At 38.2% G+C, this 16,500-nt stretch overlaps 1 protein-coding gene across 4 annotated transcripts in view; it reads left to right on the forward strand.

Moving 5' to 3' along the window:
* Nucleotides 1-1,228: 1,228 nt before the first annotated feature.
* ROS1 (ROS proto-oncogene 1, receptor tyrosine kinase) overlaps nt 1,229-16,500 on the forward strand; it is a 78,165-nt gene continuing 62,893 nt past the window's right edge. For all 4 annotated transcript variants that reach the window (XR_010070367.1, XM_063329731.1, XM_063329734.1 and 1 more), the window contains exons 1-11: nt 1,229-1,520; nt 3,250-3,303; nt 4,991-5,050; nt 5,736-5,762; nt 8,614-8,674; nt 9,377-9,525; nt 10,946-11,084; nt 11,561-11,762; nt 12,437-12,513; nt 14,877-14,999; nt 16,008-16,192. Coding sequence is in view for 3 of the 4 variants with exons in the window: in XM_063329731.1 (XP_063185801.1) it covers nt 1,398-1,520; nt 3,250-3,303; nt 4,991-5,050; nt 5,736-5,762; nt 8,614-8,674; nt 9,377-9,525; nt 10,946-11,084; nt 11,561-11,762; nt 12,437-12,513; nt 14,877-14,999; nt 16,008-16,192 (1,200 nt within the window). In the remaining variant the exon portion in view is untranslated. The remainder of the gene's footprint in view (nt 1,521-3,249; nt 3,304-4,990; nt 5,051-5,735; nt 5,763-8,613; nt 8,675-9,376; nt 9,526-10,945; nt 11,085-11,560; nt 11,763-12,436; nt 12,514-14,876; nt 15,000-16,007; nt 16,193-16,500) is intronic.

A 16,500-nucleotide genomic window follows, 5' to 3' on the forward strand; every position in this document is an offset into this window, starting at 1 on the left:
AAGGAAGGACCCCACTCCATAAAGCCTTTCCTTCCTCTGGCCACCTTCTAGCCATGTGTTTGGCAATATCCACTGGCTTCCTCCAGCCCAGCTTATCCTTTGCTCCTGCCTTGGCGCTTTTAGCTCCTTTCACCTACCATGCACAGGCACAGCAGCACATGGGGCTGTGCTGCAGCCTGAATCAGAGAAAACAGCATCTGGTTAATGCTAACTGATTCACTTCTGTTGTTGCTGGGTTAGTGGTAACCAGATGTCAGCCTGGTTTATTGCATGACTGCAGGAATGTTTGCTTGGCTAGTGAATGGCGCTTGAGAATGTGAAGGAGCATTTAGGTGTGGTAAGAAAGTGGGTCATCTCTTTAAACACCAGTGACAGGATATGTCAGCCTAAAACATTAAATGTTTTAGTTATTAAAAAAATAGCACATTTTATTTATAATGCATAGCACACATGCACAAAAATTGCATAGCATTTTTTTATATATACATATATATAAGTGTGAGCTGGATCAATTTCCTATTGCGGTTTGCAGAATGACTCTGTGGATAGATTTGTGGTACAATAGACATGAGCCACAGGCTAGGAGCTGGGTGTATCTTAGCTTGAATTCCCATTGACCTCTTTAATGTGATCTCCAACTTTATGTGGGACTCTTCACACCTTTTTAAATCAGATACACAAGTTATCCATCAGCATCAATTTTCTTCCATGGTATGGACACAAACATACCGGTACAATTGTGTCCACATGTGTAGAAACCCCCTAGCAGGTTGGCTCTGGTTAGTTTGTGTATACGTTGCATCAGAAGGAGGCAGATAGGGGTCTGCTTTGATTGGTATTTCGGTGTGGAAAGGGAACATTTGAGTCATATTGGAGTCATTAAAAATGAGAATTATTTAACATTTTTGTACTGACTGATATGAACTGTAGTGTTCTAACAAGGTTATTCATCATCACAATCAAATTTTCTAAGTTGTATCCACTTGAAAATCTTTAGAAATAGCTTAATCATATTAGAAATTAAGATTAGGCCAGTTTTCTCTCACTCCTTCCCTGTTTCCATGTTGCTTGGAGCACCTGATTAAAAGCATTGCACTTAGCTTCCTCTTTACGTTAATGATATTTATGTAAGGAGATACGCTGACTTTCATTGGTCAACTCTTTTGTTTCAGTGGTTTAATAAGAAACTATGAAATAGATGTTGTGCAATTTCAAGACAAGTGCTCCAGGAAGCTGAAAAGTTGTTGAAGGAACGGAGTGTAAACAAGGATTTTAAAAATATTTAGTAAGCTGAAATGCAGAAATTTCACAGTGGCGTCTCCGTCCTCTAGACTAAAAGGAGTTTGTATGGCCAAGTCAAGGAAGGAATCGGACTGCCAGATGAAATTATTTAAGTTATGAGGAACGCTTGCCTGTGGGTTCTCCCGCTAAACAGACTTGCTGTTTTTTACTGTGTATGGATGTCTGCAGTGTACTGTACATTCTCAAAAAATTGTCAAAACTTATGTACAAGTAACCTGGTAAGTTTTGAAAAACTGTACTTAATCTTTTGAAACATAGATGATTATTAGCACTGTAAGGATTTTCTATTACCTATCAGCTTCTTCAAAATTATTTTAAAGAATGTATCTGAGTAAAAGCAGAGTCTGAGAACTAATACTTAACATTTGAATTTGTGGAACCTGGAAAGGAAGAAATCCTGTTAACCAGATTGCATGGGTTTTTGTTTTATACTTTCTTTACATACTTATGTTCCAACAGCTCCTGAAATTACTATAAATGCTAAAGACCCTGGAGGGTGGAGGAGAGAAACCTTTGTTCTTTCAGTTTATTCACTTTACTTACCCATTTCTGTCTAGTCTACGACTTTTGTTACATAAACCTAGGAAAACTGTAAATTCATGAGAAATTGGCTGGGAATCTGTGGCTTGCACAATTATCCTGAACTGGTTCCGGCTTCTTTTTAAAGTCACCTATGCTTTAAATTGTGGATATTTCTTTAAGTATTAAAGTAAGTGGTTGGATTCTTAATCTTATGCTTTCTTAGTGTTCCTTTGAGTAGTCAAGTGGATATTATTATTTTTCCTTCTACTGATGCACGACAAAGATAAGCAAAACCTCTCAAATCCAAACAACAATTCTGCAAGAGGCTTTCAGGAGTTACCTCCTTGTTTCTATTTGCCTGAGACGTTGATGTTGTTTAGAAGATCATATACCTTTTCTCTGTAAAAAGAACATTTTGTGCCTGGGGGCTAACTGTGGAAACCCACTGCAGAGGACTATCATCTGCTCCATTTATTTCATACATTTGTCTGGTAGTTCCTTTAAAACTACTTCTAACTCTTGCACCAGTGAAAGAGTTAATTGCCTTCCCTGATAGAAGCCTATCAAGCAATGATAAATTTAATGGGGATCCTTTGATTTAAGCTTAAATTAATTCAGAATAAGAAATAAGTTGCTCTTCCTCTCAGCTTTGAAAGACAGGAAAATCGCATTCATGTTCAGTGAATGTATTGTGTAAGGGATTCAGATGAGAAAAATATAATCTTGGAGTCTGAGAGCTGTAAATCTTATTTTTCATCTCCAGTCTACTTATTGTGTTCACATTTTCTTTATGACAACTTTAATTCTTACGGTTATCACGGTGTGCCCAGAGTGCTGAAAATTTGTTCCTGAGAGTTGTTGTTAAGGGTGCCTTTACCTGTTTGCAGGACAAAACTTAAGATTTCATTTGCGCTTCACATGTGGTTACTGGTTTGGCACACTTGGAATGATGTGAAAAAATAGGCACCTCAGCTCAAGATCACTTCTGGCAGGAGAAGAAGGGTGGTCACCATATGGCTGCATAAAAACCTTTCAAAAGGAGGCCAGGCAAAAGGCATTTAGCTTGAAGGAAATTCTTTCTGCTCCCAAGAGGTCAAAGCCACTTGGCTTTGTCATTTATGTCCAACGTATTTATGAAACATTTGTTATTGACTCAGTGAACCAGAATCAGATGAGCGCCAAATCCCCACCTGAGATAATTTAATCAACACCATCTGATTTTGCCAATGTCTTTGCCTGACGGTACTCTGAAATTAGTCTCAAGTGAGAAGCTACTGGTGTGTCAACAATAAATTTATTCAAAGGAGGAAACATTGGTCAAAGAGAATTTGTTCTGCAAGAAACCAATGCTTTAATATGTTTTAACCAAAGGATTTTGGGGAAACATTTTCACTCTTTGTAAAAATGTATGTACTTCTCTTACAGGAAGGAGAATTTGGGATTACTAACCTTTGCAATGTTAGTGACATCACTGCAGCAGTGAGTAATGGTTTACTTTGTTAATTGCTGGTATTTTATGTTACTGCTATTTGAATAAATGCCTACAATGATTACATTGTCAAAGACTTCACGTAAATGCGCACCGTTGCCTGTCTGGCACAGGTCATTAGGTTGTGTGCTTAGATTTGGCTCAAATTATTAAAGGCACAATTATCTTTCTTGTTTAAAGAAAATTTGTAAAGGGTGTGGATCTCTGCTGTGAGTCATGTTCACGTTTGTGATTGATATAAAAATAATCATTCATTGTGAGAAAATGAGTCAAAACTAGTGTTCCTTCCAAAATGCGAATCATTAAGACTGTTTTATTCAGCTACCTGTGTACAGTTAAGTAGTGTATTTTGTTTTCTCAGTGATTTGATGGGAGGAAACTTAAAGTGACAATTGTTGAAAATTTAGAGTTCTCTAGGACTTCAAATGGTTGTGTCTATTATGAGGGGCTCTTTACCTTAAAATGAGCTTTCCATGGCAGCGTTCTTGCAAGGAATTTAGCTGATGTTCTCCTAGTTCAGATTTCAAATGCAACTCAAGCTGTTGGTTATACATATTCTTTGAAGAGCGGTGGGGAATTCAGTCATCAATATTTTCCACAGAGACTAGTGGGAAGCAGCCTCTCAGTGCCTGGTATCTGACGATAGGCTGGGTCATTTATGATACAGGGACCATAAAAGGCTGTGTTGTCATGACAATACATAGCAAGGTTGACTTGCCTATTTAGGTTACTGTGTATCTTTGCTCAGTGTTATCAAGTCTGTTTTTTTCATGAGTCTTTGCAATCCTCAATATGTCTCCTGCTTTCAAAGCTGTTCCCTTTCAGCTTCCCTTTAGGAAAAAAAAAAAAAGTACATGACCATTAAGAAGTAGATGGGACAGAATAAACAAGAAAGGTCTGACATCAAATCCAAACATATAATATTTATTACATCTTTGCAAACTCATGATTTTAAAGCTGATGCCTTTCCTGTTGGAGAGTGGGGTGCTTGTATTGAATGGCTTTTTGCTCTGCTTGGTTGTGCTGCATACTGTGTATCCGTTTCTTCTTCACACAGAAGAAGTGTTAAAATAAACACGGGAGAGAGGGAGCACTGGGCACACATATCATGGCTGCCTGGGTGACTCTTTCCCAGAGCAAGACTGAATGTGGACTGTTTTATCCAGGGCTCCTTCTGCCCCTGGAGCTGTGCATCAGCCCTTTCCCAAGGCCTATGAAAAGCTGAGGTGATAGTCACAGCCTGCTCAGGTGTCCTGCATTCCTTTTAGTGCTCTCAGTACATACGAGAGTGTCAAAGTCTTTACCAGACCTGAACAGGTAGTTGAACATCTACTGTTTTGCACAAACCAGTCTCTAAGAATGAGTTATTTTTTCTTCTGCTCTATATTTGGTTTTACATTGAGAAGGGCACTATACAACATAACTGCCTTACTGTAGTATCTGAGTACCTACAATCTTTAGTATATTTAATATTTTTGTTACAGAGTTTAAATGCTGTAAATGCGTATTTTATTGCTAAGGAATGAGGGCACAAAGGAGTTAAGTGACTTGGTCATACAGAATGTATTACTGCATCTGGAAATTGAACTATTGTTCTCACCCTTAGTGCTGGGGTATCCCTTCTCTTTAAAAATGTGCTCTGAAAGTCCTTTTTAAAGCCACTGTCTGTCTTTGCAGTGCACACAGGGATGTCAGTTTTGGAACGCAACAGTGCAAATCAATTGTCCACTGAAATGTGTGAGTATTGCCTTAGCCTCGGCTCCATATCTCTTATCTCCAGTCCATCAAGTACCTTGTCCGATGGCAGATGTCGAAAACTTAAACACAGCAGTGTTTCTATGAAAAGATGTGATGTCCATGTTTTTTCTCAGTACGTTTATAAATTCTCTTTTAGGAAGTTAATAATTCTTGCTATGGGAGTTACCTGTAATATCAAAAGTTTTCATTGTGTTTGTCAAAATGTGGCGACATTTTACAGTACGTTTAGCTCAACCACTCACCCAGATTTTCATGCAGTGAGAAAGAACTAGTGCTTTGCAGGATTTTTCTCTACTGGGGCCTGTCTCAGAGTTGTATGCAGATTTAAATGAAGCACATAGTCTTTACTAGATTGATTTTTTTGCTTTTACTAAACCAGATGGATAAGACATTGGTCTAGGACAACTGCCATCATAGTTTTTAAACTGCTCCTTTTTCTGGACCTCTTGAACACCTGAAGCTCATTCATCCTTGGCATAATTTTAATGTTGACTTTCTGGTTTTTCAAGTGTGGGTTTTCCTTCTTTCATTATTTGCCAGTGACAAGGTTTATGTGGTGTTCTTTCACTGTAAGAAACTTCAAATTAATTGATATTATCTGTTTGAAATACCCTATGATTATATTTATGCTAATCTCACATTTTATTAATGTGCTTCTTGGCAGAACAAGACATACACCAGAGCATGTGAGGTAAGTTAAATACTATCAGATCAATACAAAAAAATCATTATTTCAGTGATTACTATGTCCATATAGTGCTAAGAAACACAATGTTAGGTACACAAACTTATCAGTCCAGGTCTAATTGTGTTGTGCTCCCTAAAGCTGAAGAATAAGTACCTGAATCCTTTCTTTCCAGCATGGTGGCTAAGGACATGTTTGCATAACAAGCTGCCATGTAGCAAAGAATATTGCTTTAGAAAAAGCAGACTAATCATACCAGTATGGAATGCAGTACAAACCTATTTCATCTGTGTTCTAGACTTTCATAGGAGTCTTGTTCTATCCAGTTTTTCATTAATCCCATCAAAGATGAACCAGAGAGAATGCTCATTAAGGCTGGTACGATACCAGCTTGGCGAGAAGTGGAAAAAAGGAGTGGGAGCTAGAAGACAAGACACGCTTGACTGGGTAGGGAGTCCAAATGAAGTAAAATGCAATTCAGTAAAGGGCAGCATGTTGTCCTTTAGCAAGAGATCTCAAATGGGGAGTGCCTGGTCTGTGCTGCAGATGGACTGGCATTTACATTAATGAGGCAAGTGGTACTGCAGAGACGGTGCCTTTCTGGGGCCCTTTTAGCATGGACATAGAGTGTAGGATGGGATGGGAACGAGACGATTGCAGGATTGTGTTTGGGACTGTTGAAGCCTCAGTATGAAGGTTGTACCCAGATGGGGGCAACACACTTCAAGCAGGAGATGGAGGAGTTGGAGGGAATCCCAAGTAGGACACAAAGTAATTTGCAAGCTGTAACTTTAATTGAAAGGGTTGGTTTTTTTCATGCTTTTTAATCTCTGAAATTATTACTATAATAAAGGTTTACAAATATGTTAAATGGTGGTTTGGGAGTGTAGGAACAGTCCAAGAAGTAACCAACTTACTTTTTTAGAAACACAGAATTAGTGTGGGTTTTTTTTTGTTGTTGTTGGTTTTGTGGTCTTTTTTTTCACTTGTCTGGCTACACAATATGCCAGTTAAATTCACCAACTCTGGCAAGGGCTTCTGTGGGATTATTTTTCCGCTTGATCAGCTGACTTGACTCCCCACATGGTCAGGCAAGCATGACGTCGTTGCATGCAGAGGATCAGGTCATTGCAGTCTGCAGGGGAAAGGAGGAGGAGTAAGAGTGCCACTTTTCCTTCGGCGCTCACTCAGCTCTGTCCTGTGACTACACCTTGAGACTGAAATCTGGTAGTGTTACTCCTTCTTGGTATTACTTCTCACCAAGGAACATAGGAGTGTCACTGAATTTGGTGGGAATATTCATAAGAAAAGGCAGCAGAATCTGGGTCATATGGGGGCATTTTTGATAGATGGGGAATACATAAAGATTTCTTGTTTCCAGGCAGAGCAGATGGCAAATTTTCCTCAAAATTTCTAAGGCTAGGAGCTTTAGTAATCCTCTTACCTCAAGCAAAAATTGGATTTATGGTTCGGACAAAGATCAGAACAAGAAAGAAAAATATGAGAAAACCCTAATGGTCAGAAATGTCTGTGTTAAATGAAGCAGAAGGCACTATGAATCAGCATGTAATTTGGGGACCCTATCCCCTACAAACTAAACCAATCTTGGTTGCAAATGAAAGCTCCAGTGTACACTTGGTAATTGATGTCTGCTAATACCCAGATCTTTGCCTGCTTACAGTCATGATAATTCACTTGGAAGTATTTTGTTTCTCTGAATACAAAAACATTGGAAAAAACTTTTTAAGTGCTTGCACTTGACACTGAATGCCTAGATGTGAGATAATTTTTGTAGGAATATACTGCTAAGCAAGGTTTTAAATCCGTCTCAGCTGCAACCATGTTGTCTGAAATAACATGCCTTATCAGTTTCCGCAGGGTGCAGGAAGTGTATATCCTAGAATCACAGGAAGAGCAATTAAAAAAATTTGCTCGGTTAACATAATGAATTGCTCCTGAATGATCTAAAGGTTAATTGTCACTTGAAATGTGGTTGTTGTATGAAGCAAACATCAAGATTTGATAGGTTGAATGAACTTGCAGAATAAATTGAGCCTAAATAAAATGCCTTTCTAGAAAAGCTCAAACCATCACTTCTCAAATGTTCTGGCTTTCCAGGAAACCCAGTCTCACATGTAATTTTTAAGCTACTGAGATTCACCTAGAGAATGTTACTACCTCTTCTTAAGTTCTCTAAGTATAAAGCAGGGTAACGCTATATCTATGTTCCCTAACTAAACTGAAAACTCCTGGGAGTTTTCTGTTCTTAGGATGTGAGTGTGGAGAACTCATTGCCCTGAGGTATTTGTTGTGTTTGCAGCTTGTAGACATGACTGTACCATAAGGAGTAACTACTAACAAGGAAGTGTGAATTAGGCACGACTGCTCTTACAAATTACTAATTTCAACTATTTTGAAAATTCACTGCAAGTATGACTCTGCCTGGAACGCACTGGAAGTAAGAATGTGCCTCATTCATCGGAAATACATGAAGTGTGAAAGGGTGAAACCCAACATGTGGAACATGTCATTTTTACAAGTTAAAAACCATTACTTCCCAACTCCATGGTTGTTACTTTCCAAATTTAATGTTGCCCTGTATTTGTGTTTTCCACAAAGCGACAGGGTCTAAGGAGGAAAGCCTTAATTCAGTGCCCAGAGAAATGATGGAAAGGGTCCCGGGAAAAGTGAGTTTGTGTAACTGCTATTTTTTAGAATGAATGTAATGATTTCCACAGGGGTTGTGTGTATTCAAAATGTCCACAGGATTTGTATGTATTTAAAATATGTCTCCATAATTCTAATAAGAAGTTTGCCTTTACACAAAACTAACCAGTGAGTTCTGTACCCTACACAGACAGTTTCCTGTAAGTTTGGCTGTAGCCGGGCAGAGGATACATATGGAGTTGAAGCACAGAGTAAGTCTGAATACAGTCCTGTGTCTGATTCACAGTCTGACAAATTCAGTTTTAGTATTGTACACTTGTTCTACTATCTGGATTTCTTTGAAAAAATAGGAATGTCTTGAGTGTTTTTATTCGTCAGAAAATTACCACTCCTCTTATTTCTTTTAATAAATACAATGAAGGTAACTCTATCTAATAGTAAAGCTGTTTTCCCTCCCTTTCATGGACATGAGACTTTTTAAATCCAATCTCAACTGTTTAAGATGATAATTTATCAAACACCTGTCCTTGACCTGCCTGCTACCTTGAAATCATTGCAAAAGGCTCCTGCAACTTACACGGCAACAATTCGGCCAATACAGTGCTATGGAAATGAGCTTCTTGAAAATCTCTTCAGAAGTCTCTCTACCTTCTCTAGATTTCTATTCAGCAAAATTTAGTTGCTAAGTACTTGTAACTAAATGCGCATCTACCCAAGCACAGAGCTTTAGTCGCAATTGCTCACATTGAACTTGGCCCAGTTCAGGCTTACTTATCAAACTGTCTTTAAAATGTCATGTGATTTATTCAGCAACATTTTCAATATACTCTTTTTCTGTGTTTTTATTGGCTTCCCAGCTTTCAGGTGTGTGGAGTAATAGGCTTTTACCCTTAAGGCCCAGAAATTGCCATGAAAACTTCTTTTCTTACTGTTATATTTTATTTTCCCCTCAGACTACTTGAACAAGCCTAGTGCACCATTTGCATCTACCATAGGAAGCCACAATGTCACATTAGGGTGGAAGCCAGCTAACATCTCTGGGGTGAACTATATTATCCAGTGGAAGTTCAAGCAGCTCCCTGGAGACTGGAGGTACACAGAGGTAAAGAAGGACACTTACTTTTACTTTGCAAGAAATAGGTTCTTGGTTTTGTTTATAATACAGCCCTGTTTCACAGGGAAAAAAAAAGGTAATTTATTAATAGAGTGCAATCATAACAAAAACCACATGAGGAATGAGTGTAACAACGAGATTTTGAAACAGAAGTGGCCATAATTTACTAGTGAATTAAGTGGTTCCTTTATCTTTTTCTGGCAGTTGGTTAAAAGTGGTAAAACATTTTAGGATTCTTAGTATTCTTTGTGTACTTGCAGGGCACTGGTTGTGTTTGTCATCTCTGCTCTTCACTTTATTTTAGAAAAACATTGGGTAATATGTTAGGCACGTGGAAGAGGTTTACAAAATCATGAGTAACATGGAGAAGCTGAGAAGTGGACAATTATTCTCCATTTCCTCCAACATAGGAATTAGGGACTGTGATGGAAACTAGCAGGTAGCAGACTCAAAACTAGCAAATGAAGGCATTTCCTCACAGAATGTGTAGTTAAAATGTTCAGCTGCTTTCTGGAACGTGTGGATATTAAATTACTAAATTTAAACTACTAAATATTACAATTTAAAATTGTTAAAATTACTAAATGGGGTTCAACAAGTGACTGGAAAAATTACTGGAAGAAAAAATTGGGTTGTACTAAATGCAAACATTGCCACCGTTTCATGTTGAGCCATGCTCGTAAAATGCCAAGACTGAGGGTATTTGAGAGATATATCACTGTTGGCTTTCTTTTTTTTATACCTTTCCCTAGAGATATTTTTTGATTCTTGTCAAAGACACAATGCTTGGCTAGATAGACCTTTGTTCTGACTCAGTATGGTTATTCTCATATTACGTTCTTTTGCGTCAACTGTACACTTGTTATCTTGCCATCATCTCTATTGGACTAATTCATAGACCATGGCAAGTTGGGGCCACAAACCAAAGGTAAAGATAATTTGCTAAGCAGGAAGTTCTTCTGAATTAATCATTGGTGAAATAATGGGTAACAGTGACTTCAGACCATAAATATTTTAAGGTAACTAGGAGCCTTTGGATCTTAAACCTGTAGTATATATACCAACAGTTTAAAATACATTGCCTATAATACATTATTATTTCAGTTTTTTTACCTTATTCTTCAAATGTATTATTATATTGCATCCATCCTTCTATCCATTTACTGTTTAGATTTGGTAGCATGCTCTGAAGAAAAGAGAAGAGAAAAAGTTCTGAAAGGGTGGAAATCCAAAGTCTGTAGTGAAAATAGTTCTCAGAATTTCCTCTTATTTAAGCTTAGGATGCTGTACTTAAGTGTCCTGAAATATGTATGTTGTTGTATGAGACCTCTTTTGCCCTGACAACACCCTACATAGTAACTGCAGATGGAGGAAGAAAAAAAAAGACTGTGTCTGTGCATTGATCTAGGTAGTATCTGAAACTTCATATACAGTCGAAGACCTTCAAGCCTTCACAGAGTATGTGTTTCGAGTAGTTTGGATCGTCACATCTCAGCTGCAGCTCCATTCTCCATCGAGTCCCAGTTACCGGACACACGCTTTTGGAGGTAATGAATCACACTATTAGTTGCATCATTCAGGATTGTATCAGAAACATTTAGTTTTCCTTGTTGTTTCTTTCACAGAAAGCATTGATGCTTAATCTTCAGAACGATGTGTATGTTGTCTGCTGAGTAGCCGCAGAAGACCAAACTAAAATACTACAACACCTTTTTGTTTGAACTAGAAGATTTAGGGCTGCTTCCTGATTTTAGTTTTGAGAACATGCACAGAAAAGTACATGGTCAAAATTGTGAGGGCACATTGGATAATTCTGTGCACAATTATGCACATGAACTTTTTGAGCGAAATTTTCCTGGACACTAAAAAAGTTAACCGTTGCTGAAATTTTATGCTGTCCCTAATCATATTTATTAGTATAAATGAATTAACAGGTATGAAACCTAAAAATGTAACTAAAAAAAAATAAAAAAAATAATGTCTTAAATTCCATCCCAGAGTCGTATATTTCTGTCTTTTGCAGCTCCTGCGACAGCTCCTGTCATTAAAGATATTCAGAGTTCAAGTCCAAACACTGTTGAAGTTAGTTGGTCTCCACCACTTTTTCCCAATGGATTGATTGTTGGGTATAACTTGCTCCTGACCAGCGAGAATCACAAACTATTGGGAGCCTCAAGAGGGCATAGCTTTCAGTTCTACTCCACCTTCCCAAACAACACTTACAGGTACAGAAAGAAAAGATAAGCAACATGGCCAAGTGTGCTATAGCACTTCTTGCCCAGATAGCACAGGGTATGCCTAAGTATCACTTCTGCACAATTATGCTGTTTACTTAATGTTCTTTCCAAAAGCAAGGGTACCTTCCTGGGGATAACAGAGTTATTGCAGATGAGTTAGATGCTTATGTGTAAGTCAGATGGGGTGGAAGGAAAAGCAATTTGATAAAGGGCCAGCAGATTGCATTTTCTTAGCTGCTGTTTTTTATTTTTTAACCTTGTATGGCATCTTTTCAGTATGTTCAAGGGATGACAGAGCAGTGTTCTCTACTTCTTTAAGCATCTGGAAAAATATCTTAATTTTTATTAAACACAAAGGCCTGCATTCCCCTTGCACTGGTAAATACAGATCTTCATTTGAAATGAAATTGAGTTGCTCTTCTGAGTCTGAGGCCTCATTTTAAATTTTAATTTAGAAGATTCTATTGTTGTCCCACCTTTGAGGAATTCAAATTCTGGTTGGTTTTATTTTTATTACAAATTCCTCAGAGCATTATATTTAAATGGGCATTTTCTGATTGTCAAGCACTTCTGTAGCAGCTGCCCTACTTGATAAAATGTTTCTCCATCAATTTTTCAAAAGAAACCTGCAAACCAAATCCTGTCTCTTTGGTTTATTATAGGTTCAGTATTGTGGCGGTTAATGAGGTTGGTGCTGGACCCCCTGCTGAAGCCAACATCACAACCCCAGAATTCAAAGGTGCAAGAGTAACAGAGTCCTTATCGTTGTCTGTTCCTGGGGACAAAGTCACCTTCCCTGGGCTGCTGTGTACCTGGCAGAAGAGGTGCACAGCGGAAGAGAACAATATTTAGACTGTAAACAATGCATGACAAGGAGTTGTACACTGAGGAGTCAATAGCATATCAGAGAGAGTCCTGTTCTTTAGCTGTAGATATTATTGAGCTACACAGCACATTAATAACCTGGGACGCTGGTAGGCCCAAACAAATTTGGCTTGAGTTATATTACAGATAAAAAACACCTCAGTGGTCCAAGGCAGTGACTGAGAGGACATACTTTCATTTTTTAGATGAGATTTTAACAGCTGAAAAACAAATGTATTTCTTCTAATAATATTAAATACTTAATATGAAACTCTTTTGTCAAAACACCCTCAGTTATCTCATGCCATATACGTGAAATCACATCCATTTTTGTTGCTCCTTCATGGCTGTATTTATTTTACTATATTAACTAATTAATAATGAAAGTAACGATACACTATAGATATCACTCAAAGAATTCCCAGAGAAAAAGTAAATGTTGAGATAGACCACAAGTGAGAATGAAATCAACATTAACAAAAGGTATCTTTAGAAAAAAAAGTCCCTCTCCTCCTCCTGAAGAAATCCAGTTGTCAAACATCTGGAAACTCTTCAACTCTAGCAAACACTTTAAGCCCGTCTCTGCATCACCAGTCTTCTGCTATTGGTTGGAGAAACTGAGCTTTTAGCTTCTCTAGTGTTTTTTAAATATTACTTTTTAAAATTTTTTTGGTAACAGCTCAGACACAGTAATATGTCCTTATCCAAAGACTCCACAGAAGTTTGCTCTAGGGTTGGCTGACCCTGAGCCATAGCATTTGTGCTATTTATGAAATGTCCAGACTGGTACATCTGACTGTGTTCATTAAGTCAGCCAATTACGAACCAATTAATTTAAGGCAGAAAACAACCAACCAACCTATCCCCTGAAACTCCACCTTCTGGTGGTGTGGAACCCATTCCACCTCCCGTTACTAGTCACCACTTAGGTTAATTCTTGTCAATTGCACTAGCACACATTTTCTCTCTGTGCTAAGGTGAACAGGAGCAACCCTTCCTCATGTATCACTTTCAGAAATGATGTTACTGCTTCAGGTACTGAGCTGTGTAGATCCTAAGCCCTGAGAAAAATCAGGGAAAGAATCTGATCTCTGGGCTAGATTGCAAGAAATGTCAGTGGAAAAGAGATAAGGAAATGATACTGGCCTCTTGTAGTCGGCTCTGGAGGGATCATTACTGAAATGACTCACAGCGTGTGCATTGTGAGAAATGCATGCAGCTCGATTTATGCAGATTATCCAGGAATGAATTAAGACAGCATTCGATCGCAGTCTCGTGATACTCATGTGAGGTAATGATATCTGATAGCAGACAGCTGTTTAAACCAGAGGGGGGCGGGAAAAAGAAGGGTAGGATTGTTTGGAAACTGAAATTAGCCAAATTCAGACTCAAAATAATGCACCACTTTTTAAAATGAAGGTAACTACCTGGTGAATCAATTTAGCAGGGGATGTGCTAGATTTTCAGGGATGTGGGATTCAGAAGGAATACTAGCTACCTTTCCCTAGGCACAGCCCGGACAGAAGGTATGGATTTGATGTGGAGGTTTTGATGTAAGTTACTTGGACCTGTATAAGCACAAAGTCAGCTTATGTGACCAAAGCTCTCCTTCTTGACCATAAAAACTGTGAGTTTATTAAAAAACCCCACATATTTTAAATTTATCAACTTTGAAGATGATATTATCCCATTATCATCTTTATCTGTGAAAAATACTTGTTCCTTGAAAAAATCATTGGTCAGCATGATGAAATCCATGAAATAAACATACTTGCTTTGCGCTTCCCCCAGCTCTGTGATATAATATTCTAGGTTGACTGGGCTTCTCATAGAGGCCCAAGAGGGTTAAATATCCCAGTTCCATTGGATTTTAAAGTGGCATGGATGTCTTAGTGCCTTTGTTTCCTTGGGAGTCCGTAGGGCCTCATTTGCTCCAGTTTACTTTCCCTCACTAGGGACTCGCTACTGTCACAGGAAACGATGGTGTGAAATTCATGCGGTGCATTCTCACCCCAGGCGAGCAGCCAGAAGGCACTGTAATGAATAACTCAATCCACTTCCAACACTCAAAAAGCTCAAGTTTTAGTCAGTCGATGCTAGTGGAAAAATATATATGTACAAGTATATATGTGTGCATGTGTATATGCATGTCTATGAAAGATGTATCTATCTGAGTTAGCAACATTGTTCTCTGTGCTGCAGTCGTTCCTCTTAATTCTGAATTTCTCCTTTTGTTAGTTAAGGAAAAAGCAACATGGCTTTTCCTATCCAGAAACCGGTCTTTAAGGAAAAGATACATGGAACATTTCCTCGAAGCAGCCCAGTGCCTGCAAAATGATATTATACGCCACAACATTACAGGTAAAATCGGATTGGGCTCTCTCCTTTTCTTTCAAGTACGACTTAGACCTCTGTATTCACCAAGGACAGAATGCACCTCACCTAGCCTGAGACGCTATCTAGCTTCCTTTTATAGCCAATGGGGAGAAATAGGAACTTTCAGGACATGGTGTGACCTATTTGAAATGACAGGCCTTAGGAAGAGATTAATTGTTCTCCCCAGTGCAACCTCTTCTTCACTGAATCTGGGCAGCTACTTCAGAGCTGGACTTTTACATAGTAGGTATCTAAATTGAGGTAAGTTGAAGCCAAAGCAGATTTTTCCCTATGATTAATAAGTGTGTTTTCCCAACATGAATATGAGGAAGTAGTTGGAACTTAAGAATTAAATAATACATGGTGTCAAAACGTACTGGCTAAAGAGTATGCTAGTGTTTGCTAGTCTGGGACACAGACCTAAATGAGGCATTTAGTAGCCTAAGTCCCCAGACAACCATGTTATCTCAAATTAGTCTACACTCTAATGTTTCTTATCTACACTGGTGCTGTATTTGGTCCTTGGAGACAGTGTGGAAATCTGAGTTTATCTACTGAAGTTCACAGAGTCACAAAGATGCCAAAGAAGGAATGTTCCCCCTGACTAAATACCCTTTGACAGTGGAGGGGTGGCACAGATAATGTCTAGCTTGAATTCTAGAGTGAATGGTGCTTTGTGAGGAGATGAAAATTACATCTGTTTGCCCTGGAGAGGGGCTATCAGTGTCAGTTGGTTTGCATGTTATGTATCCTCTTTCTGTCTGATTGCCTTTCTGAAGGGCAATGGTCTATAATAATGTCATTTACATAGAAAATGGGAAACTTTCCTTATCTGAAAGACTAGAAGTGGAGGAGAAAACCAGTTAACTTTTATCCAATGATGTTGGGTTGCAAATTGAAAAATACTTCTTTTTAAGGCAAATAGAAAAAGTGACTGAAAAACTGAAATTTATTTCTTATGCTATCTGTGTGCGTGTATCTTTCTATTTTTAGGAATTTCTGTGAATGTTTATCAGCAAGTTGTCTATTTTTCTGAGGGAAATTCCATCTGGGTGAAAGGAGCTGCAAATATGTCCGATGTATCTGACCTGATGCTCTTTTATGCTGGCTGGGGGAATATTACGTCCATCTCAGTAGACTGGCTTTACCAGAGGATATACTTTGTCATGAATGAAAAGGTGGTGCTCTAGGGCTTAATTAATTTCTTATTTCATTTGAACTATTACTGTGATTTATTGTACATGAGAAAATATGATTTATATATAGATATGCATGCACAAAATATAATTATAGAAATAGATTTTTTACTTTAATAATATTAAAATATTTCAGAGATTTAAAAAAGAAGAAAGACTTTAATATCAGGACATACTTAAAGCAAACAGGTTTTATGGAACTCTCGTTTCTTGTCTTATTTTTCTTCTTGGGACACCTCATACCCAGTATAAGCGACTTTGTTTCTGTTACTTGGTTTTCCATCTTGCCT

The sequence above is a fragment of the Chroicocephalus ridibundus genome, chromosome 3 (assembly GCF_963924245.1).
Source record: "Chroicocephalus ridibundus chromosome 3, bChrRid1.1, whole genome shotgun sequence".
Taxonomy (NCBI): Eukaryota; Metazoa; Chordata; class Aves; order Charadriiformes; family Laridae; genus Chroicocephalus; species Chroicocephalus ridibundus.